Raw genomic sequence first — 23,711 nt, 5'->3', positions numbered from 1 at the left:
GCTGGCTTGGATCATAACAACAAAAATTAGATGATGCAATTGTATTGCTTAAAAATGAATATAGAGGATGCACGTAAAACAGTTGGCAGTCACCCAGTCTGGATGGGATGCATCCTAAGTTCCTGAGGGACACGAGGGTGAAAAAGCAGACCCTGGCTTTCAAATCCTCATTGGTTAGAGCATTGGAGTAGTCCCAGAGGACTGGAAGGTTGCAAATGTTACACCATTCAGCCTAATGTCTATGGCAGGAAAACTACCTGAGGCCAAATTGACATTTGGAAGAACAAGTAAATAAAATGATAGCTAACAGTTTTGTTGAAAGCAAATTGTCTGACAATCTTGATTGAGTTTCTTGATGATGTAATGGAGAGGGTTGCTAAAGGTAATGTAGATCTCTTGATCCACATATGGACTTACAAAAAGCGTTCAATAAAGTTTCACATAACAGATTACATCAATACTGAAGTCCGTGGGATTAAAAGGGTAGGAGCAGCATGGATGCAGAAAGAAAGCAGAGAGTGGGGAAGTGTACAGTTTTATATATGTATATATATATATATATATATGGCACAAAACAAGTACCAAACAATAATAGCGGCAGACTTCAGGAGCATACATATATAGTGGTGAAGTCACAAGACAGATAACCACGGTAGCACAGTGGTTAGCATTGCTGCTTCACAGCTCCAGGGTCCCAGGTTCGATTCCCGGCTCGGGTCACTGTCAGTGTGGAGTTTGCACATTCTCCTCGTGTCTGCGTGGATTTCCTCTGGAAGCTCCGGTTTTCTCCCACAGTCCAAAGATGTGCGGGTTAGGTTGATTGTCCAGGTTAAAAAATTGCCCCTTAGAGTCCTGGGATGTGTAGGTTAGAGGGATTAGCGGGTAAAATATGTGGGGGTAGGGCCTGGGTGGGATTGTGGTCGGTGCAGACACGATGGGCCGAATGGCCTCCTTCTGCACTGTAGGGTTTCTATGATTTCTATGATTTGAAATTTCGGCAAAGAAGTGATAAGGAATTTTGAAAGGAAGAACAAGGAAAGGCAATATAAACTTGATTGAACCATTTAAAAACAAGGGTACAGGAATCTAGGTTCACATACGCAAACCTTTGAAGGTGGCATTGCTATTTGAGAAGGCTGTTAAAAACTGCATATAGGACTTCAGTTATGTGGAAAGACTAGAGAAGCTGGATTGTTCCCCTTGTAGCAAAGGTGGTTAGGGAATGATTTAATAGAGGTGTTCAAGATTTTGATGGAGCAGAAAGAGAGCAATTGTTTTCACAGTTGGGAAATTTTTGGCAAAAGAACCAAAGAGGAGTTGAGTTTTTTTTATTCTGCTGGCTATGATCTGTATTGCACTGCCTAAAAGGGTGGTACACAGAAATTCAATACTAACTTTCGAAGGGAACTGGATATATACTTTAAAAGTTTAAAAGAAAGTCAGAACTAAAGGAAAGAACAGGGAGGACGACTAACTGGTTAGTTAATATAAATATGGTGGGCTGAATGGCCTTCCTTCTGTGCTAAGATTCAATGATTTTTTTTGAAAATAACTGCAGAAGATATACCCACGCATAGTTATCAAACGATATCAAACGAGAAATACAACGGGTAAAAAAAAGTGATCGGACATTTCATAAAATAATGAATACACCAGAGCCAACAATTTTCATATTTGATTACGAGTGCAGAGTCATTTATCCCATTATTTAGTCAACTGATGGACATAATCCAAAACAAAAAATACATCCTCTTCAGTTGAATTTTTCAATGCATTTTATTCTGATAAGCATAAACAATTGTTAAAAGTATTGCAATTTTATGAACAGTCCTATTTTCAAATCAAATAGTTGATTTTTTTAAAAATGAAATTGCATTCCTTACTACTGCATTACCTTCCCTCTTCCCCAAACATAGATACACACAGCGTCCATACCTGCCTCCTTCGATCACTGTCCATTTACACACTAGGCTTCCACTTCAACTTGTAAGGATGCTTCCTGAGGGAACATAATCGGCAGGGTATGACTGCAACAGTGTAAACATGCCCCATTTATTCTTTGGTTCCTATTTTCTGCATGAACACATAAATGAGAAATGCCTCCTTAGGGGTCATTAGATCAAGGTTAATGAGATGATAAGAATAGAGTGTGTTTGAGTAGACAGCTTATTCCAAGTAATTATGTGAGGGAGGATCGGGGATAACAATTATAACTTGCATCAGTCAAGATATAGCTGGATGTCAGGTAGTGAGTGTTCTTTTGCCAGAGAATTGTGGGCCATCTTCTTGCTTGTCTGGTGGACAGCAATTTATTGGATTGCTTCAAATGAAAGCAAGACCTGTTTCTGACTGGGGCAGACATCACCTCATAGAAAAAGCGACCACTGCATTGTATTATTAGAGTCAGCATGATATCCTGGATTAGTTTTGAGCACCTACTAGGGACCCTCTGACCAAGAGATTTCCAGATTTTAACATCCGTGTCTGTCCACCCCCTCAATCTGGCCTGAGTCATTTGCTTTCTCACCTTTACTAGGAGGCAAGGTGGAGCACATATATATTGTAGACACGCTGGATAGGTCAGAGGGTCATTTTACATTCACCACTGTTCATATGTTCTCTTCTTTCTGAATCTAGTTGAGTTTCAATGTCAGCCCCTTTTAATTCTTTCCACAGAACACAAAGTACCTACAATTGACAACTGTAGATGTTTCAAAAAAAGTATGTGGCTTAAATTAATTGAATGCTCCCTCCCATTCTTTCCCTGCTCCCATTAATAGTTTCCTTTATATAATGCATTATAAACCTGGAAAATTTCCAAAATAACTTGACATTCAAGCATAGAACCCCGACAGTGCCAAAGGAAGCCGTTTGGCCCATCAAGTCTGCACCGACTCTCCAAAAGAGCACCCCATGTAGGCCCTCCTCTCTGTCCTATCCCCATAACCCCACACATTTACTATAGCTGATCCACCTAAGCTATGAATCTTTGGACACTAGGGGGCAATTTAGCTTGGCCAATCCACCTAACCTGCACATCTTTGGACTGTGGGAGAAAACCAAAGCACCTGGAAGAAACCCACGCAGAAACGGGGAGAACGAGAACGTGCAAAGTCCACACAGTCACTAAAGGCTGGAATTGAACTCGGGTCCATGGTGCTGTGAGGCAGCAGTGCTAACCACTGTGCCATCCTTTCACATGTTAGTTATATGAAGATATGCACAAATGCTTAATTTACAACAGAGTGCACTGATCTAACATTTGCAGGAAAACAACATTTCACGTAGAATGGCAGCAGTTGCAAGCTATTTTAATCAGCAAAACCTGCAATGCTGGGGATGATCAATGATTTATGAAGTTACAATGATTACTAGTTATCCATTTTCAAGTATATTACAGAACTCTTTTGTAACTAAAATTTCATATACCACAAAAATATTTCATCAGGAGCCAGCTGGATGATTTTTACTGTATCAGTTGAACAAAAGAGAGTTCAACAGTATTGCAGTTTTGACACTCTTTCAAGTGATGTACACCATGCATGCTGGAACAAAACAAAAAGCTAGTAGAAATATATACCCATGATGTCCAAGTCTACTGCACAATAACCTGTTCATCAACATTTGCCATAATCTTTCTTATGGTAGAAGAAATAAACAATGTTATTCTGAAAAATAAATCCAATAGGGAAAAGACAGATACCCTTAATAATGTGGTCTACCACGATAAGAACAAAAAACTGAAGATAAGAGTTGTAGTCCAAGGATTTTATGCTATTTTTTCACATTTCTATTCCCCTACATGCATTAATCAGTCATATCTCCCCACCCTACAAGTACCCAGTTCAGAGGTGGCTGATAAATAATAAGAACTTGTATTTATGTTAAAATACAGAAAGGTTCAGTAAATCCAGACATCTGGAACCATTGCCACAAAACAGAGCTGACATTCCACAATGCAATCAAGATAGGCCATTGAAGTTTTGCAACTACAGAAATAATTATAAAGTTGGTTAAGCATCAGTCATAGAATCCCTACAGTGCAGAAAGAGGTAATTCAGCCTATCGAGTCTGCAGGTCAATTAGGGATGAATGAATAAAATTTTAAAATTCTTAACTTTTCATATTATAGACATGAAGGAATTATTTCTGGAAGCGAAGTGAGAAAACTATAATGTACCAAACACACAGTAAGGTGTACTTGGGTCAATATTATTTGCTGCGGTGGGAAGGTTTAGTAATTTAGAGAGAAATATTTCAACCCAGTTGTTATTTTCCAGTATGACACCAGCTTCCTGTTGGTTACATTAGCATAACCATAAAACTCCCTCCCTTCCTGCACCACAAGGCAAAGTCATACGCTAAAACTAAACATGTGCTCTGTCATCAAGTTATAAATTCCCAAAGAGAAAATAAAAGAAGTGTGTGTATTATAATATCGTTTGAACCCATACTGATTAAAATACCACTTACCAACCTCCTTTAAATTAATATAAACCAAAGGGATTATTGTTTACGAAGTTTTGTATGATTTTGTGTAACAGACATCCTTAATTAATCAGTCTAGATACAAAGTTATTAGAATGTAATCTATTGCAAAATTACATTTAAATATGTCAACAAAAATATTCTGTATAATTTCTGAACAAAGATGGTTGCAAATGTTGTCGTGCAAAATCAGTTATTGTGGCAGCTCATGCCTCAAGAGATCTTGCCGTAGTACTATCACTGACACTATGGTGGCAATAGCCTTGCTCAAAAACACTGTGACTTGTCCTTTGCATGACTCAGAACAGCCTGTAATACATTCCCGAACCTTTGACTGAAGAGTTTATTTAATGGGCACTGTGATTTGAAATTATTGCAACTCTGAAGCTACACACACACACATCGACAAAATCAGAAATGACAGAAAAATTCATTTTTAAAATTTCAGCAAAAAAAAAGCTTGCTTTCAGGGAACACTCAAAAGTATCAAGACACAAAGTGCTTTGTAGGTACAGTACAACAAATCTCTGACCTTAATACTTTACATTAATTTAATATGTAAGAAAGCCAAAGTATATTTATTAGTCACAAGTAGACTTACATGAACACTGCAATGAAGTTCTGTTAAAATCCCCTAGTCGCCACAGTGGTTAGCATTGCTGCCTCAGCACCAAGGAGCCGGGTTCGATTCCTGGCTTGGGAGTTTGCATGTTCTCCCCATGCCTGCGTGGGTTTCCTCCAGGTGCTCTGGTTTCCTTCCACAGTCCGAAAGACATGCTGGTTAGATGCATTGGCCATGCTAAATTCTCTCGTGGCGACAAGGGGATTTTCACAGTAACTTCATTGCACTGTTAACGTAGGCCTACTTGTGATACTAATAAATAAACTTTAACTTTAAAAGTTTTACAACTGAAAGCCATTTGAAATTTGTTTTCTTTAGATTTCTGCCATATGACCTGAATAAGATTCAATGGACATGATCTTACTGGTCTGCTGTGCCAGTCAATCGGCATAATAAGCTGGAAAGCAGCCAAAAAGCCATTTCTCACCGGGCGTAATCTGGTCTCGCGCCATTCACCATCTTCCTGGCCCTGTTTTGCCAGCAGAAGGGGTGTGCAACCGATTTAAATATTAATGTAATGATTTACATAACATTAGCACATCCGGAATGGCAATTTCCAGCCTACCGGACGTTTTCCCCTCGTCAGTGAGAATCCCTCAACGTCCCCACCTACGGGGACCAGGTGCCATGCCCACACCAGGGGGAATCGGAGGCCATTGAAACCCGCTGGATGGTCGGGGGCATGGCTGGGCAGTGCCCAGCAGGCAACCTGGCAGTATCCACCAGGCACCATAATTGTGCTGGAGAAGTGCCAAGGGGGTGGGGTGGAGGAGGAGAAAGGCCAAATTATTTTGGTAAGATTGCGCTCAAAATGTGGACACTGCATTAAATAAATCACATTCCCAATCCAAATTAATATCGAGATGCCCAATTAGACATGCAGGTAGAATTTACCATTAAGAGCTGTTTATCTAAGGAAATTATTGCAAAGGATACATGACTGTTTTCTCGTGTTATATGCTCTAGCATTTACCAAATATTTGCTTCATGCCTTAAATCATTTGTAAATACAACAGTTGTTTGAGTCTGTAAATTCTGATCTGTTTAATATGCACATTTTCCAAACGATTGAGAGAAAAATCAGTCCAGCAAGGCCAAATGGAGTATATTTTAATACAAGGAGCCTGGGGAAGACGACAGACAAGCTAGGGCTAAAACTCGAAAAGGAGCAAACGTGCTGGGTTGGGTTGTTGGGTGTGTACAATAGACCCCCAATCAGTGAGAGATAGAGGATCAAATACGCAATCAAATTTCAGAAATGTGTAGGAATAATAACAGTAAGGAGTCTAACAACACCAGGTTAAAGCCCAACAGGTTTATTTGGTAGCAAATGCCACTAGCTTTCGGAGCGCTGCTCCTTCATCAGGTGAGTGGAAGATCTGCTCATAAACAGCAAACAGGGCATATAAAGACACAAACTCAATTTACAGAATAATGAATAATGATTGGAATGCGAGTCTTTACAGCTAATCAAGTCTTAAAGGTACAGACAATGTGAGTGGAGAGAGCATTAGCACAGGTTAAAGAGATGTGTATTGTCTCCAGACAGGACAGCCAGTGAGACTTTGCAAGTCCAGGCAAGTTGTGGGAGTTACAGATAGTGTGACATGAACCCAAGATCCCGGTTGAGGCTGTCCTCATGTGTGCGGAACCTGGCTATCAGTCTCTGCTCAGCGACTCTGCGTGTGTTGTGAAGGCCGCCTTGGAGAATGCTTACCCGAATATCAGAGGCCGAATCACGGCCACGGGCATTCGGCCTCTGGTATTCAGGTAAGCATTCTCCAAGGCGGCCTTCACAACACACGACAGCGCATTCCAATCATTATTCTGTAAATTGAGTTTGCGTCTTTGTATGCCCCGTTTGCTATTTATGAGCAGATCTTCCACTCACCTGACGAAGGAGCAGTGCTCCGAAAGCTAGTGGCGTTTGTTACCAAATAAACCTGTTGGACTTTAACCTGGTGTTGTTAAGACTCCTTACTGTGTTTACCCCAGTCCAACGCCGGCATCTCCACATTAGGAATAATAAGACAGTAAAAGTAGGGGATTTTAATTACCCAAATACTAACTTGGATTGTTTGTGTATGAAAGGTAGGGGGGGAGCAAAACATTTGAAGCGCATCCAGGAGAACTATTTTTAGCCAATACGTAGAAAATTCAACAAGGGAGGAGGTAATTCTGCATCTAATATTCGGAAATTAGCCCAGGCAGGTGGAAGGCCTATCAATCGGTGAGCATTTGAGATAGTGACCACAGATCAAATCAAATAAATCAAATCAGTTCACAATACTTTGTGTCATCTACAAATTTTGAAACTGTGTTCTGTACAGTCTAGATCATTAATTTACATCAAGAGCATCAGGGGCCCTAATCCTGGAAAGCCCCCTGTAAAGCTTCCTCTACTCACATTCAACACTAATGTTTCCTGTCACTCTATCTTGTATCCATGATGCTACTGTCTTTTTCATTCCATGAGCTGCAAATTTATTCACAAGTCTGCTTGTGGCACTTTATCAAATGCCTTTTGGAAGTTCTTGCACACCACATCAGCTGCATTACCTTCATCGACCTTCTCTGTTACCTCATCTAAAAATTGAAGCAAGTTAGTTAAACACAATTTCCCCTTAACAAACATGTGCTGGCTTTCCTTAATCAGAATTTGGGCAAGTAATTTTGCCCCAAATTATAATTTCTAAAATCTTGTGCATCACAAAGGTTAAACTGACTGGCCTGTAATTGCAGGGCTTATCCTTACACCCATTTCTGAACAATGGTGTAACATTTATAATTTTCTAGTCCTCTGGCACCACCCCTGTATATAAATAGGATTGGAAATTTATGACCAGTGACTTTACAATTTACATCCTTATTTTCCTGTGTCCTTGGATGCATTTCATCCGGATCTAGTCATATGGACAAGCATAAAATACATATAAACTGATGGCATACTTAGTCCAAAAATAAAAACTGAAGAAGATTGATTAGTTACAATGTCATGGCGTTTCTGCTATTCAGCACAATCTGTCTGAAATCAGCCAACAATGCAAAAGATAAAGGAACTTCAAGAGCAAATTATTTCCAGTTCAAAGAGTTTGCACAATCTTTTTGATTACTTAAAAACACCGCATCAGAAGCCAGCCTCAGCCACAAAACTAGGCAAGTAAATGGGCTAAAATGGATTAATCTTTGCCAATTTGTGATAATTGAGCCTGTTTGCAAGTCTTCAATAAGGTTCATATAATCAAGCTCATTTTTTAGGTGCAAAGACAATATCTACATGTATACCCCAAGGGTCCTCTCCTCCTGTGCCCCCGTTAAAATTATATCCTTTAGTTTATATTGCTTCTTTCAGTTCTTCCTACCAAAATGAATTATTTTACACTGTTAAATTTCACCCTTATTTCCCTCTGCGTGCAGCATTTATAAAAGATTTCAACTTTTTAATTAATAACTGACTCCTGCACACCAATTAAACAAGCAAATTGCATTGCATAGATTTTTTTTAAAGCTATTTATAATTGGGTTATTCCCAGGTGGTGGACTAGACACTGAATTAAAATGCTTGATTTTCAGCTATCTTGATCAAACTGCAACATGCACCACTTAGTATCTTGAATGCTTTTTTAAAATTCTGTAATACAGAATGCACAACTGAGTCAGTGCATGGCAGTTTTTACATTTGGTGATATGCAAAATGTGTTTTGAGCATCAACACAAGCAATGAAAAACACTTCTGAAAACTTGCCAATTGCACCCAAAGTGGAAATTCAGAGAAACTTGACCTTTTCACTTGATTATTCCAATGCTCTCTGACCCCCCCATTCTCCAACCTTTACTCTCCAGAAACTTTAGCTCATCCATAACTTGACCACCTATACCTTATCCCAGATCATCCTATTCATCATATCCGTTTCACCTATACTAGTCCTGTAACACCTTAAATTGAAACTCCTCATCCACATATTTAAGTCTACATGTTCTTGCCTTCTCTATTTCTGTAACCACCTGCATCTTTTGGCCCATAACTTCCAGGTTCCCCAGCGTCACATTTGGGGGGGTACCCCAATGATGCGTTGGGGAATCCCTCCAGGAAGTTCCCATGTAAGGGTTTACCTAGCAATTGGCTAGAAGTGTTAACTTCTTCTGGAGAACTGAGCTGAGAACCATCCAACAGAAGTGATTTGCTAACTTCAGATGGTTCTGCCAGTTATTCTGAAAGAGTTAGGAGAAAAATAATCAAAAAATCCCTTCTAATTCCAGAGTAACAACCTAAACACCCAGGCTCAGTCATGCAGGGACCCCTGCCCCCCACACAACCCACCCCCTTACTCCATGGTTGGCTCCACAACATACGACTCTGAGAAACAATCCTTAATATATTCAATGAACTCTTCCTTGAAGTTACCCTTGCCAATTTGATCCAGCATTGATGGGTCAAACATGGTTAGAGAAATTTGACTGAACTGGGCCGAAATCAATCTGGTGACTAATGGAGAATCAGGCCTCACAAAAATTCTAAAGCAACACACTGTTGTGTTTGATAAGATCGAGGGAATATGAAAGTGAGAGAGCATGGGATCCAATGAGCTGCTGCCCTGTGGATCCAAAACTGGCTTGCCCAAAGGAGGCAGAGAGTGGGTATAGATGGGTCTTTTTCTAAATGGAGGTCGGTCACCAGTGGTGTGCCCCAGGGATCTGTTCTGGGACCCTTGCTGTTTGTCATTTTCATAAATGACCTGGATGAGGAAGTGGAGGGATGGGTTGGTAAGTTTGCCGACGACACGAAGGTTGGTGGGGTTGTGGATAGTCTGGAGGGATGTCAGAAGTTACAGAGGGACATGGATAGGATGCAAGACTGGGCGGAGAAGTGGCAGATGGACTTCAACCCAGATAAATGTGTAGTGGTCCATTTTGGCAGGTCAAATGGGATGAAGGAGTACAATATAAAGGGAAAGACTCTTAGTACTGTAGAGGATCAGAAGGACCTTGGGGTCTGGGTCCATAGGACTCTAAAATCGGCCCCGCAGGTGGAGGAGGTGGTTAAGAAGGCATATGGTGTGCTGGCCTTTATCAATCGAGGGATTGAGTTTAGGAGTCCGGGAATAATGATATATAATGCTATATAAGACCCTTGTCAGACCCCACTTGGAGTACTGTGCTCAGTTCTGGTCGCCTCATTACAGGAAGGATGTGGAAAAGATTGAAAGGGTGTAGAGGAGATTTACAAGAATGTTGCCTGGATTGAGTGGCATGCCTTATGAGGATAGGCTGAGGGAGCTCGGTCTTTTCTCCTTGGAGAGACGTAGGATGAGAGGAGACCTAATAGAGGTATATAAGATGTTGAGAGGCATAGATCGGGTGGACTCTCAAGAGGCTTTTTCCCAGGGTGGAAATGGCTGCTAGAGAGGACACAGGTTTAAGGCGCTGGGGTGTAGGTACAGGGGAAATGTTAGGGGGAAGTTTTTCACACAGAGGGTGGTGGGCGAGTGGAATCGGCTGCCGTCAGTGGTGGTGGAGGCAAACTCAACAGGGTCTTTTAAGAGACTCCTGGATGAGTACATGGGACTTAATAGGATGGAGGGTTATAGGTAGGCCTAAAAGGTAGGGATATGTTCGGCACGACTTGTGGGGCCGAAGGGCCTGTTTTGTGCTGTAGTTTTTCTATGTTTCTATCACGGTTAAATTGAAAAAAGAAGCCAAGCAAAGTTTCTAAGTTCTAAGTTTATATAAAATGCTTGAAGGCAAGGTTGGTACCCTACTATCAGGTTGAAAGTGAAAACAGGCTTGGAACGACTTGTGAAGATGGGAGTCTTGGAACCTGTCAACATTAGTGAATGGGCCACGCCAATAGTACCAGTCTTCAACAAGGATGGATCTGGAGGATTTGCAGAGACTTTAAAGTCACCCTAAATTCAGTATTGTGTGTGGAACACTACCTACCCATTATCCTAGATCGATGTCCTGTTTACCGGGTTGGCAGGAGGCCAACATTTTAGCAAAATCGACCTCAGCCAGGTTCACTTACAGATGAACGTAGACAAGAAGTCACAGGACTTCTGACAATCATATAAAGGCTTCTTCTGGTACCAAAGATGGCAGTTTGGTATTACATCTGCTCCTTCATTGTTTCAAAGAACAATGGATCTGATCCTGAATGGACTGAGCAGAGTCCAGTGTTATCTGGATAACCCTAGTCACTGGAAGATACAAAGAGGAACATCTTCGGAATTTGGATGCCACTCTTCAGAGATTGGAAGACTATAGACTGAGAGTCCACAAGGACAAGTATGAGTTCTTCCAGTCCTCCAGTGAATATTTCGGACATGTGATTGATGCCATAGGTCACAAATCGCCTTCGAAGATCAAGGCCATCACAGAGGTGCCTGCACCTCAGAATATTAACCAGTTGTGATTCTTCCTAGGATTGTTGAACCACTATGGAAGATTTGTTTCAGACTGGACAACCAATTTAAAACCATTGCATAACCTCTTGTATCAGAACCAGAAGTGGAAGTGGTCGGTTCAATGCAGTAATGCTTTCATGCAAGCCAGAGAAATGTTGCTCAAATCTGAAGGTCTTACACATTTTGATCTTACCCTACCACTGCTGGTAGCATGTGATGTATCCTCTTATGATACTGGACTAGTGATATTGCCCATTGTGCTATCGGCTGAAGAAAGACCCATTGCTTTTACATTTCAAACTTTGAGCAAGGGCTAAAAGTAACTATGCATAAATTGAAAGGGAAGCATTTGTGATTATATTTGGAGTAAAGAAAATCTATCAATTTCTAGAAGAAAAAAGTTCAATCGTCCATTAACTACCATTTTTCATACAATCCCTACAGTATAGAAGGAGACCATTTGGTCCATCAAGTCTGCACCGACTCTGTGACAGGGCATTTATCCAGGGCCTCTCCCCCACCCTATCCCCATGACCCCACACATTTACCACGGCTAATCCACCTAACCTACACATCTTTGGACTGTGGGAGGAAACCAGAGCACCTAGAGGGAACCCACGCAGACACAGGAAGAACATGCAAACTCCACACAGACAGTTACCCAAGGTTGGAATTGAACCCAGGTCCCTAGTGCTGTGATAAAGCAGTGCTAACCACTGTACCAGTGTGTTGCCCCACAATTCTGGACCACACATGGAAATTCCATCATTGCCAAGTAGAATGCAGAGATGGGCACTGCTATTGTCTGCGCGTACTTATACGATCAAGTACTGACAATCAAGTCTACACTATAATACAGATGGACTTTCAAGATTACCACTCCCAAGTAACTCATCAGGTAGTAGTTTGTTAAACTTACTCAAGCAGAAGTATCTTCTACTTTGAACAGGTAGACAGTACACCAGTCACTTCTGGACAAGTGAGGAAGTACACTCGGAGCGATCTGATACTCTCAGAAGTGATGGACATGGCATTACAAGCGAAGACCTGATTCGAAACCGTATTCCTCTAAAAGATTGGAGCTGTTAGTAGTCAGGAAGTCTTATTTGGGGGCTCAGTGTGATCATTACACCACCATTGAAAAGATGAGTATTAGACCAATTACATAAGGGCATTGTGGAATTGTACATATGAAGGAAAAAGCCCGGGGTCTTTTTCTGGTGGCCTGGATTGGTTACGGAAATGGAATGTGTTCATGTGCAACGTACAAACCTGCCACTCTTAGCACAGCTCCATCCATGGGAATGGCCAGAAGAGGCTTGGCAGTAAGTGCATGTAGACTTTGCAGGACCTTTTGAAGGACATATGTTCTTAGTAACTGTTGATGCTCAAAGTGGTCAGAAGTTGCTATAAGGAAATCTACTTCATCAGAAAGGACTATTGAGACTCTAGATATCTTTAGTAGATTTGAATTCCCTGAACAATGGACCTCAATTTGTCTCCCAAGAATTCAGAAGTTTTTTGAGAACGGTATTCAACATATTGAATCTGCACTGTGCCGTCCTGCTAAGAGTGGACTACCAGAATGCTTTGTCCAAACCACGAAACATACATTTAGAGCAACCAGGGAACAAGGTTCATTAATCAAATGTCTTAACCAATTCCTACTAATGTACAGGAATACCATTCATTCTACAACCAAAACCTCTCCTGCATTATTAATGAAGAGACAACAATGTTTGGCATTCAACTTGTTGAAACCTCAAAATGAAAAAAAATGTGCCATAGCAACAACAAAGACACAGCACGGGGGCACGGTAGCACAGTGGTTAGCACTGCTGCTTCACAGCTCCAGGGACCTGGGTTCGAATCCTGGCTTGGGTCACTGTCTGTGTGGAGTTTGCACATTCTCCTCGTGTCTGCGTGGGTTTCCTCCGGGTGCTCCAGTTTCCTCCCACATTCCAAAGATGTGCGAGTTAGGTTGATTGGCCAAGGTTAAAAATTGCCCCTTAGAGTCCTGAGATGTCTAGGTTAGAGGGATTAGCGGGTAAATATGTGGGGTAGGGCCTGGGTGGGATTGTGGTCGGTGCAGACTCAATGGGCCGAATGGCCTCCTTCTGCACTGTAAGGATTCTATGATTCTATTCTATGATTGCACTTGTTTGAATTTGCTGGGGACGTTCAATATAAATGGGGAGAAAACGTTATGCATTAATATTCTTTCTTGGTAATTGCACTGAGCACTATGTATTAATATATTCACGCTCATAGAACAGTACAGCACAGAACAGGCCCTTCGGCCCACGAGCTTTATCTGAAACCAAGATCAAGCTATCCCACTCCCTATCATCCTGGTGTGCTCCATGTGCCTATCCAATAACCGCTTAAATGTTCCTAAAGTGTCTGACTCCACTATCACTGCAGGCAGTCCATTCCACACCCCAACCACTCTCTGCGTAAAGAACCTACCTCTGATATCCTTCCTATATCTCCCACCATGAACCCTATAGTTATGCCCCCTTGTAATAGCTCCATCCACACGAGGAAATAGTCTTTGAACGTTCACTCTATCTATCCCCTTCATCATTTTATAAACCTCTATTAAGTCTCCCCTCAGCCTCCTCCACTCCAGAGAGAACAGCCCTAGCTCCCTCAACCTTTCCTCATAAGACCTGCCCTCCAAACCAGGCAGCATCCTGGTAAATCTCCTCTGCACTCTTTCCAGCGCTTCCACATCCTTCTTATAGTGAGGTGACCAGAACTGCACACAATATTCCAAATGTGGTCTCACCAAGGTCCTGTACAGTTGCAGCATAACCCCACAGCTCTTAAACTCCAACCCCCTGTTAATAAAAGCTAACACACTATAGGCCTTCTTCACAGATCTATCCACTTGAGTGGCAACCTTTAGAGATCTGTGGATATGGACCCCAAGAGCTTTCTGTTCCTCCACAGTCTTCAGAACCCTACCTTTGACCCTGTAATCCACATTTAAATTTGTCCTACCAAAATGAATCACCTCACATTTATTAGGGTTAAACTCCATTTGCCATTTTTCAGCCCAGCTTTGCATCCTATCTATGTCTCTTTGCAGCCTACAACAGCCCTCCACCTCATCCACTACTCCATCAATCTTGGTGTCATCAGCAAATTTACTGATCCACCCTTCAGCCCCCTCCTCTAAGTCATTAATAAAAATCACAAAGAGCAAAGGACCAAGCACTGATCCCTGTGACACTCCGCTAGCAACCTGCCTCCAGTCCGAAAATTTTCCATCCACCACCACCCTCTGTCTTCGATCAGATAGCCAGTTACCTATCCAATCGGCCAACTTTCCCTCTATCCCACACCTCCTTACTTTCATCATAAGCCGACCTTATGATGAAAGTAGGGAGGTCCTCATGGGGGAGTTTTGGGGGGGTGGGGGGCACATTAGAGCCTCATTCAGGCCTGCTGTCCCTAAAAGCATGCTTCTCAGTGTTCAAAACATTGGCTGCTTTTCTTTTCTATCTGACTCAAAAAATACAAATTTCAATAAGAATTGGTGAAAAGCACAGAACAGGAATTTAAGGGCTGCTGTTGTACCTGTTAATTCTCACATACTTTCGACCAGTTTGCTTACTCCAAGGTTTTACCCCGGTGCCCTTATTTGCAAGATGGACAAAGGACAAACACAAGTAAAGGTTCAACAAGTTTATTAATAATAACACTATTAACCCAAATTCAAGTATACTACCCGCAAGATGGTTTGGTTAAACTGCAGGCTCGATTCTGAGTCCCTCTGGTCCGTCGTCACGAAGGCGAGTCTCGATGGCAGCTTCTTCCTTCCTTCCTTCTCTGGTCAGTCTTCCGAATGGTCAAGGTCGTCTCCCTCATCGAGTCTTCGCTGCTGGTGTGTCTGAAAATGTGTCCCTTTATCCCCCCGCCTGCTTGCCTTTCCAGAAACTTCTCTGGCTTCCGGCCAATGAGGTCCCAGGAGGGGGTTCCAATACCCAGTGGGTTTCTTGAAGTCTGCCTGACAGGACACCAGGGTCCGCCCCCAGGTGTCCATCTCCAACGGTGGCTTACATGTAACCTGTTATCAGATAAGCTAACTGCAGGAACTCTCGGTGACAGATAGTCTGGTCCAATCTGGGCTTCTAACAATAGGCCGGTGCATTTCAATGGGGTGCAATGATCTCCTGCTAAATATCAGTAGAGTGCAACGACCTTTGATGGGTGATTGATGAGTCAGGCCCAGACATATTTGTGTATTTGTACAATTGGCCTGCCCGAGGTTTGACTGTGTTTGATTTTAATATGCCCAATTCTTTAATTTAGGATATCCAATTTTATCAGCCTTAAAACTAGGCCCTGTTTATATTACCACACTGCACCACATAATGAACCTGTTTCTGGGGAAGTCAGATATGTTCTTGATTGTGGGACAATACTGCAGTACTTTCTTCTTTATGTATTTTTGGGATTTCAATATAAAGGTAAAAATTGCTTCCATGGCTTGTAACCTGAAGGCCTTAAGTCTCAACCACATCATAGATTGGAATAGGAGTTATATGGAGGGAAAAACAGGAAGGGTATGGCAGGTTTTCAACGCTGGCAATTTGTAGAATTCTTGCCTCAGAATCAGAAAGCCATGTGGTTAACATTATTGCCTCAGTGTCAGGGACCCAAGTTCAATTCCGGCCTTGGGTGACTGTCTGTGTGGAGTTTGCACATTCTTCCCATGTCTGCCTGAGTTTCCTCCCAGTCCAAAGATGTGCAGGTTAGATTGATTGGCCATGCCCAATTGCTCAAGTGTCAGGAGGATTAGCAGGGTAAATACATGGGGCTATGGCGATAGAGCCTGGGTAGGATTGTTGTCAGTGCAGGCTCGATGAACCAAATGGCCTTCCTCTGCACTACAGGGATTCTATGATAGAAATCCTACCCCAGAGACATTTTAATGCAGTATCAGGAAATGCTACATTGCCGGAGGGGCGGCATGGTGGTACAGTGATTGGTACTGCTGCCTCACAGTGCCAGGGACGTTAATTCAATTCTGGCCTCGAGTGACTATCCGTGTGGAGTTTGCACATTCTCCCCATGTCTGCGTGCGTTCCCTCCGGGTGCTCTGGTTTCCTCCGACACTCCAAAGATGTGCAGGTTAGGTTGATTGGCTATGCTAAATTGCCCCTTGGTGTCGGGGGGATTAGCAGGATGAATACGTGGGGTTACGGGATAGGACCGGGGTGGAAGGCAGGATGGTCTCCTTCTGCACTGTAGATTCTATGTATTTACCAGAAACGTTGTTACAGGTTGCTAGTGCGGGAAACCGCCAGGGTGAAGAAGCAGCCTTGTAGTGAACACCACCCTATAAATAAAGCTGTTATTTTAACCCTCCATGCTTCCTAGCATTAATTCTTCAATATACAACAGTTCCAATGTCATTCCAGAGCCATTTTAACCCCAGAAACTGTCACTGGTTTTCATGAGACAAATTACAGTACAGTTTTCAGCATTAAAACTTATTGAACAATTCTTTGAGTGTGGTGAGCAGCACAATTCATGATAAAATGTGTAAATGCAGTTCCACTAATTCCTTGCTGCACTATCCAAGATGCCAACTTTCGGGTGAGACATTAAACCACATCCATCTGGTCCCAGGCAGGCATTTTTAAAAATCCCATCGCACTCTTTCAAAGAGCAGGGGATTTATCCTTGGCATCCTGGTCAATATTTATTCCTCACCCTACATCTCAGGAAACAAATCACATTGCTGTTTGCGAACGCATAATATGCTCAAATTTGGCTGCCTCGCTTCTTCCATCATAATAGTGACTTAACTTCAGATGTACTTCATTGGCTGTAAACACTTTTGGGACATTCCATGGTTGTGAAAGGTGTGAAACACAATGCAACCCTTTATTTTTAATCTTCCCAACCATAAGATGAATATTCATGACTGTGTGGAGTTTTCATGAAATCTTTAAATCGCAGTCCCACGAGTTATGATTAGAAACTATCTTTCAACACAACTGATGAACCAAACAGCATGGGTCAAAGGAAAGCACATTAAGCACAAAATTCAAAATAATTAACAAAAAGCAAAAGACTGTTGATTCTGAAAATCAGAAATAAAACAAAAAAACACTGAGAAAGTAAGGTAGCACATGTTGAAGTATCAGCCAAGGACTCTTCCTCAGCATTTCATACTGTCTGCTGACTACTCTGCATTTTTGGTGATCTGTTTTATACGAATTCAGAGGAAGCATCAGCCACTCGGCCCCTTAAGCCTGCTTCACCATTCAATGCGATTACGGCTGATCTGATCCCTGCCTATTCCCAATAACCTATCACCCCCTTGACTATCAAGAATCTATCCACTACCGCCTTAAAAATATTCAGACTCTGCTTCCACCACCTTTTCAGGAAGTGTTCCAAAGACTCTCAACACGCAAAAGAAATTCTCATCTATCTTAAATGGGTGACCCCTTACTTTTAAAGAATGACCCGCTCATTGTATGTACTCGCACAAGAGGAAATGTCCTTTCCACATTCACCTCGTCACGAACCCTCGGGATCATAAGTATTCCAATCAAGTCATCTCTTACTCTAAATTTTAGACAGTACAGATCTAGCCTGTCCAACTTTACCTCATAAGACAACCTGCTCATTCTAGGTAATAGTCTAGTTAACCTTCTCTGAACTGCTTCCACTGAAGTTGCATCCTTCCTTAAATGAGACCAATACTGCACTCCAGATCTGGTATCACCAATGCTCTCTCTAACTGAAGCATAGTCTCCCTACTTTTGTTTTCGCAATAAACAATAACATTCTATTAGCTTTACAACTATTTCCTGCGTCTGCATGCATTTATGAACTAGGACACCTGGATCCCTCACGTTAAATGAAAGAGTGGATGGGCAATGCAGAAAATTGCTACATCATTGACACATTTATTTGCATAGAATGATCACTATGATGTATCCCTCCTGTGAACCTAAACTGGATATGCACAAGTCAAAACAACAGTGGCGGTAGCAAACAACTCAAAACACAAAGGGGTAAAATAATTTGCTCTGGGCATAGACACGTGCACTAACTGCCTGCTTGCAACTGTATGGAACCTACTATAACAACTGCAAACATGACAAGATTGGTTGCAAGGATCACCCAGAGTATGAGAAACAGCACGTCACAGATAAGGGTACTGAAAATCCATCCAACTCTCATTAGATTATATATTTAAATAATTAAATAAATCAGGAAATTTGTTCCTTTTTTTCCCTTGTTGTTTACGACTGGACACGGTCCCAATCCTGCAAGCGTTGGTTTCTACCTCGCTGTCTGACGTTGTGTTGGCGCATGAGGCAACAAACCGCAGAAGGTGCAGCGATGCCATTCACTGCACACAAACTGGTCAGTCACCCAACTCGAGGACAGCTTCTTCCCTGCCACTATCAGACTTTTGAATGGTCCTACCATATAGCAAGCTGATCGATCTCTCTCTCTCGCTCCACACCCGATCAGTAACTGGAAAACTGCACCCTCGCCTTTGATTCTCCCCTATGTACTCTATGAACGGTATGCTTATTGCCTGTATAGCGCATATAGCTTGTGTATAGCTTCTCCCCAATGTACTCTATGAACGGTAGGCTTGTCTGTCTAGCGTGCAAGAACAATACTTTTCACCGCATCCCAATACATGTGACAATAATAAGTCAAATCAATTCCACCCAAGTGCAACTGTGCGTAGTGCTGGTTGCGGCTTGTCCTTGTCTTACCCTGCGCTACCCAGCCCCCACTACCAAGCAGCTGCTTCTGCACAGAACGCTTCCCTCCTCCAAGCAAAGCTGCGAGGAGGCGGGATAAAGACCAGCCCGAGTAACCAATCAGGTGGCGGGACGCCGCCGCCTGGGGCGTTGATGGACAGGGGAGGTGAACCAATCGCCGGGCGAGGGGGGCGGTGCTGGACCAAATGTAAGGTGAGGGGGCGGGACATAAACGGCGCCCGGCTGGATCATTGGCCGGTCAACCAACCAATCAGGTAGCGTGCCTTAATGGACATGAGTCCCGCCCAATCGCTCGGCAAAGGGGGCGTGACCAGACCGCGCGCGCGGCTGGACCGTTGGCAGGCCCAGCGCGAGGCAGCGGCTTCTCGTACTTTCCGCGGGCCCAGGCGGAGAGAGAGAGCAAGTGAAGCGGCTCTTCCACTCGCCCGCCATCCTCCAAAAACCCACCCGCCCTGCTCTCCGCAAGTCTGGCCTCACCACCCTCAGGCGGGGAGGATCAAACCTTTTTAGCTGAGGTTTGAGGCAGGAGGGCGGGCGGCGGAAAAAAAATAATCAAGACGGCGGGAGAGAGAGAGAGAGGAATACAACAAACCCACCAGAGGAAGGGGAGGGGGGGTGTATGAGGGAACGTAATGGAACCGCGGCCCTGAGTGACGCTCACCTTCCTCCGCGGCATTATCCTCCCCGCTCTCGAAAGCCTCTGCCCCGAGTAACCGGCGGCCGTCGCCGCACTCACAAAACAATCGGCAGCCGCTCGCGCGCCGTTGCCCCTTGTTGTCTTCCGCCACTTCCGGTGCGAGCACGCACCACCGGAAACCGAGCCCCAGCCTAGACGTTCCGGCCGTAAAATGTTCCCTCCCAGCCAGTCGTGCCCACAGCTTTTAGTTCCGCTGTCTGCAGGCGGCCGAAGAAAGTTTGCCGGCGATACTTCAGGCAGCGTCGGCGGGACAGAGAAATAGCCGGCCAACGATCTTTCATCAAACTGGAGAAAAAGTTGCGAGAGAGAAGGTAGTAGCTTGTGAGCAAATACACCGAGGCAGGCATTTTGTCCGGGGTCATCCAGATGCCAAACGTTACCTCTTGTGCTCCCTCCACGGATGTTGTCAGACCTGCTGAGATTTTCCGGCGTTTCCTGTTTTTGTTAATCTTATGTCGAGCTCCATGGGTTTAGAGAGATCAGAGAGGGAGTTGGCCTAAGAATTAGGACAGTAAGAAGTCTCACAACACCAGGTTAAAGTCCAACAGGTTTATTTGGTAGCAAATACCATAAGCTTTCGGAGCAATGCTCCTTCGTCAGACCACCACTCCATCTGACGAAGGAGCATTGCTCTGAAAGCTTATGGTTTTTGCTACCAAATAAACCTGTTGGACTTTAACCTGGTGTTGTGAGACTTCTTACTGTGCTTACCCCAGTCCAACGCCGGCATCTCCACATCATGACTAAGAATTAGGCACAGTGGTTAGCACTGCTGCCTTACAGGCTTGAGGCTCCGAAAGCTAGTGCTGCCAAATACACCTGTCGGACTTTAACCTGGTGTTGTGAGACTTCTTACTGGCCTTACAGCACCAGGGACCTGGCTTCGATTCCCGGCTTGGGTCACTGTCTGTGCGGAGTCTGCACGGTCCCACTGTGCCTGCGTGGGTTTCCTCCGGGTGCTCCAATTTCCTCCCACAGTCCAAAGGACATGTTGGTTAGGGTGCATTGGCCATGCTAATTTCTCCCTCAGTGTACCGAAACGCACCGGAGTGTGGCGACTAGGGGATTTTCACAGTAACGTCATTACAGTATTATTATAAGCCTACTTGTGACAATAATAATTAAACTTACCCTGCCCAATACCATATTTCCACGATCGTAAAATGCACTGGGATTGTAAAAGGAAATATTCCTGAAAATCTCATCCATATCTTGTCCAGGCTATTCCAATGCACTCTCAGCTGGTCAGCTACATTCTACACTCTGTAAACTTCAGATCATGAAAAATCTGCTGTTCTTGTCTTGACTCGCACCGAGTCCCGTGCCCCGGTCACCAGGGTGCTTGTTGATGTATAATGGCCTCTGGTTGAGCAACATCAAGATTTTAAAATCCTCTGTTTTTAAATCCCTTCCTGATTCATTATTGCACTTTCCTTTATCAAGACTTTCCTTAAAATCTATCTCTTTGAGCAACGTTTGATCATCTGACCTAATATGTCCTTATTTGGCTTGGTGTGAATCTTTGTTTTATAAAACTCCAGTGAAACCCCTTGGAATGTTTTACTACATTAAAGGTACAATGTAAGTACAAATTCTTATTGTATTTGGGCCATAACCTTCAGCGTATAAGACGCAAGGCAATTGTAAGTGACTTGCAGAAAAAAAGTGTGTCTTATGGCCCAATATATGCAGTTGTATGCTGTATTTCCAAACTCTGCACTGAGTTCAGCAATTTTGGGTCATAACCTTTACCCTTTTTTGGGGGGGGCAACTGTTGCTGATGATTCCCCAATTCCCACTTACTACTAGATGCACCTTTTGTAACCTCATTTGTACCGTTATCATGTATTTTTGCTTTGCACCATTGCTATTTTTGTTATTTGACCTCTTGCCTTCTACCCAATCATAGATCTCTTTTGTTCTTAACCTTTCTCATTTTCCCTACCTCTGTACTTGCTTAAAATCTGTTATATCTCTAACGTTTTCCAGTTCTGATAAAAGAGTATTGATCTGTCTCTCTGTCTCACAAGAGAGGCTGCCATTACTGCTAAGTATTTTTCTGTCTTCATACAGTCGATTAAGCCCAATGAAGTAGACCGACAGAGGTCACATTAAACATGATCCACTTGAGATGTTTCTGTCAATCATTTAAATAGCCATCTGTTTTAATGTGCTTTGCTTGAGAAGTATTGTCAATTCTGTTCATTTAAATCAGTTTTAAATCCACCCTACTTTTTGTGATTGTGAATCCATTTTTTTTTATTTACAGCTGTCCTCAGTTGATAGAATCATAGAATGTTACAGCACAGAGGAGGCCATTTGGCTCATTGTTCTTCTGCTGGCTCATAAAAGAGATTGCTACTTAGTCGCATCCTTTTTAGTCTAATAGTCCATATCACAAAAACCATCTACGTTTTTTTGAAGATCTTAAAATTATCTTCTCTGTGGTTTCTGAGCAGGTTTTGGGTTTTTCTTCAGGTTTCTCATCAGTAAGATGGAATCTCTTAATACAAATGAAGAGGGCACATAACTCCACCATTTTATTACAATTACACAGCTTTGTCTACCTGGTTGATGCTCTCTAACTATAAAGCTGAAAAAAATATATTTTTATTAAACGATTCCATTTCACTCCGGAGACTTTGATCCAATCCACATACAACAACCTGCTCTGAAAACTCTGTTCACACTTTGACAGCTGTGAGTAATTACACCATAGCAGCTGAGGCAGTCGACAACATTCTGAATAAAACGTACAACATCCTTAAAAATAAGTAAATTCACCCTAGCTCTCAACTGTAAAGGATACGAAAAGTCCTAAGATCCATAATGTCAGCCTTGCCAGTAACTAATCACTTCTTATGGTCATTCCCTATGTGTGTGCCAGTGTTATAACACTCATGATCTGCATGGGGAAATCACTAATTATCCTCCCAGTTAGATCTGGTAATTAGCCAATCAGGTGGAGCTCATATACCGAATCCTGTGTAAAGCAAGACCCTGAGTGGATCCATTCTCCTTTAATCACCCATAGGCTTGTGGTTATTTTTTTTTCTTCATTTTATGTAATAAAAGCACGGTTCCTTCACAGCCGACTCCTGGAGTTATAGCCAGGTTTTGTTGAAATGCATCTATTAGGTTTTTGAGATGCATTGTTTACAGACAGTTTCACTGGCTGTCTTGTCTGGAGACAATAGTTTCACTGGCTGTCTTGTCTGGAGACAATACACATCTTTTTAGCCTGTCTTGATGCTCTCTCCACTCCCATTGTTTTGTTTCTTAAAGACTGGATTAGTTGTAAGTATTCGCATTCCAACCATTATTCATGTAAATTGAGTCTGTGTCTTTATAAGTTCTGTTTGTGAACAGAATTCCCACTCACCTGAAGAAGGGGCTCAGAGCCTCGAAAGCTTGTGTGGCTTTTGCTACCAAATAAACCTGTTGGACTTTAACCTGGTGTTGTTAAACTTCTTACTGTGTTTACCCCAGTCCAACGCCGGCATCTCCACATACAGACAGTCTAACAGGGGCAAAACATTATCTCGAGTGGCGAAGGTACCAAAGATTTTTTTTTCAGATTTGTAGTTGCACAGTATCGATCCAGCAGAGAAAAGTCTGAAGGAAAAGCTGGGTCATTGTGATAATGCTGAGTTAACGCAGTGTGATGGAGGCAAGCACACAACTGAGTGCCCCTTTGTTGCTGGTGTTTTTGGTCACATTCCACAATT

At 42.8% G+C, this 23,711-nt stretch overlaps 1 protein-coding gene across 2 annotated transcripts in view; it reads right to left on the bottom strand.

Annotated features, from left to right (window-relative positions):
• The window catches only part of kat7b (K(lysine) acetyltransferase 7b), an 84,970-nt gene extending 64,839 nt beyond the window's left edge, over positions 1 to 20,131 (bottom strand). Inside the window, exons 1-2 of one of the 2 annotated variants that reach the window (XM_078223884.1) lie at positions 19,948 to 20,131; positions 1,936 to 1,999 (exon numbers count right to left, since the gene is read on the bottom strand). In XM_078223884.1, the coding sequence (XP_078080010.1) occupies positions 1,936 to 1,959 (24 nt within the window). In that variant the 5' untranslated portion in view covers positions 1,960 to 1,999; positions 19,948 to 20,131. The remainder of the gene's footprint in view (positions 1 to 1,935; positions 2,000 to 19,947) is intronic. The other variant, XM_078223885.1, reaches the window with a different exon arrangement.
• Positions 20,132 to 23,711: the final 3,580 nt, after the last annotated feature.

This window comes from Mustelus asterias, chromosome 11, assembly GCF_964213995.1.
Source record: "Mustelus asterias chromosome 11, sMusAst1.hap1.1, whole genome shotgun sequence".
Lineage (NCBI taxonomy): Eukaryota > Metazoa > Chordata > Chondrichthyes > Carcharhiniformes > Triakidae > Mustelus > Mustelus asterias.
Note: the sequence above shows the minus strand (reverse complement) of the source record. Positions and strands in the feature narration are given on the sequence as shown.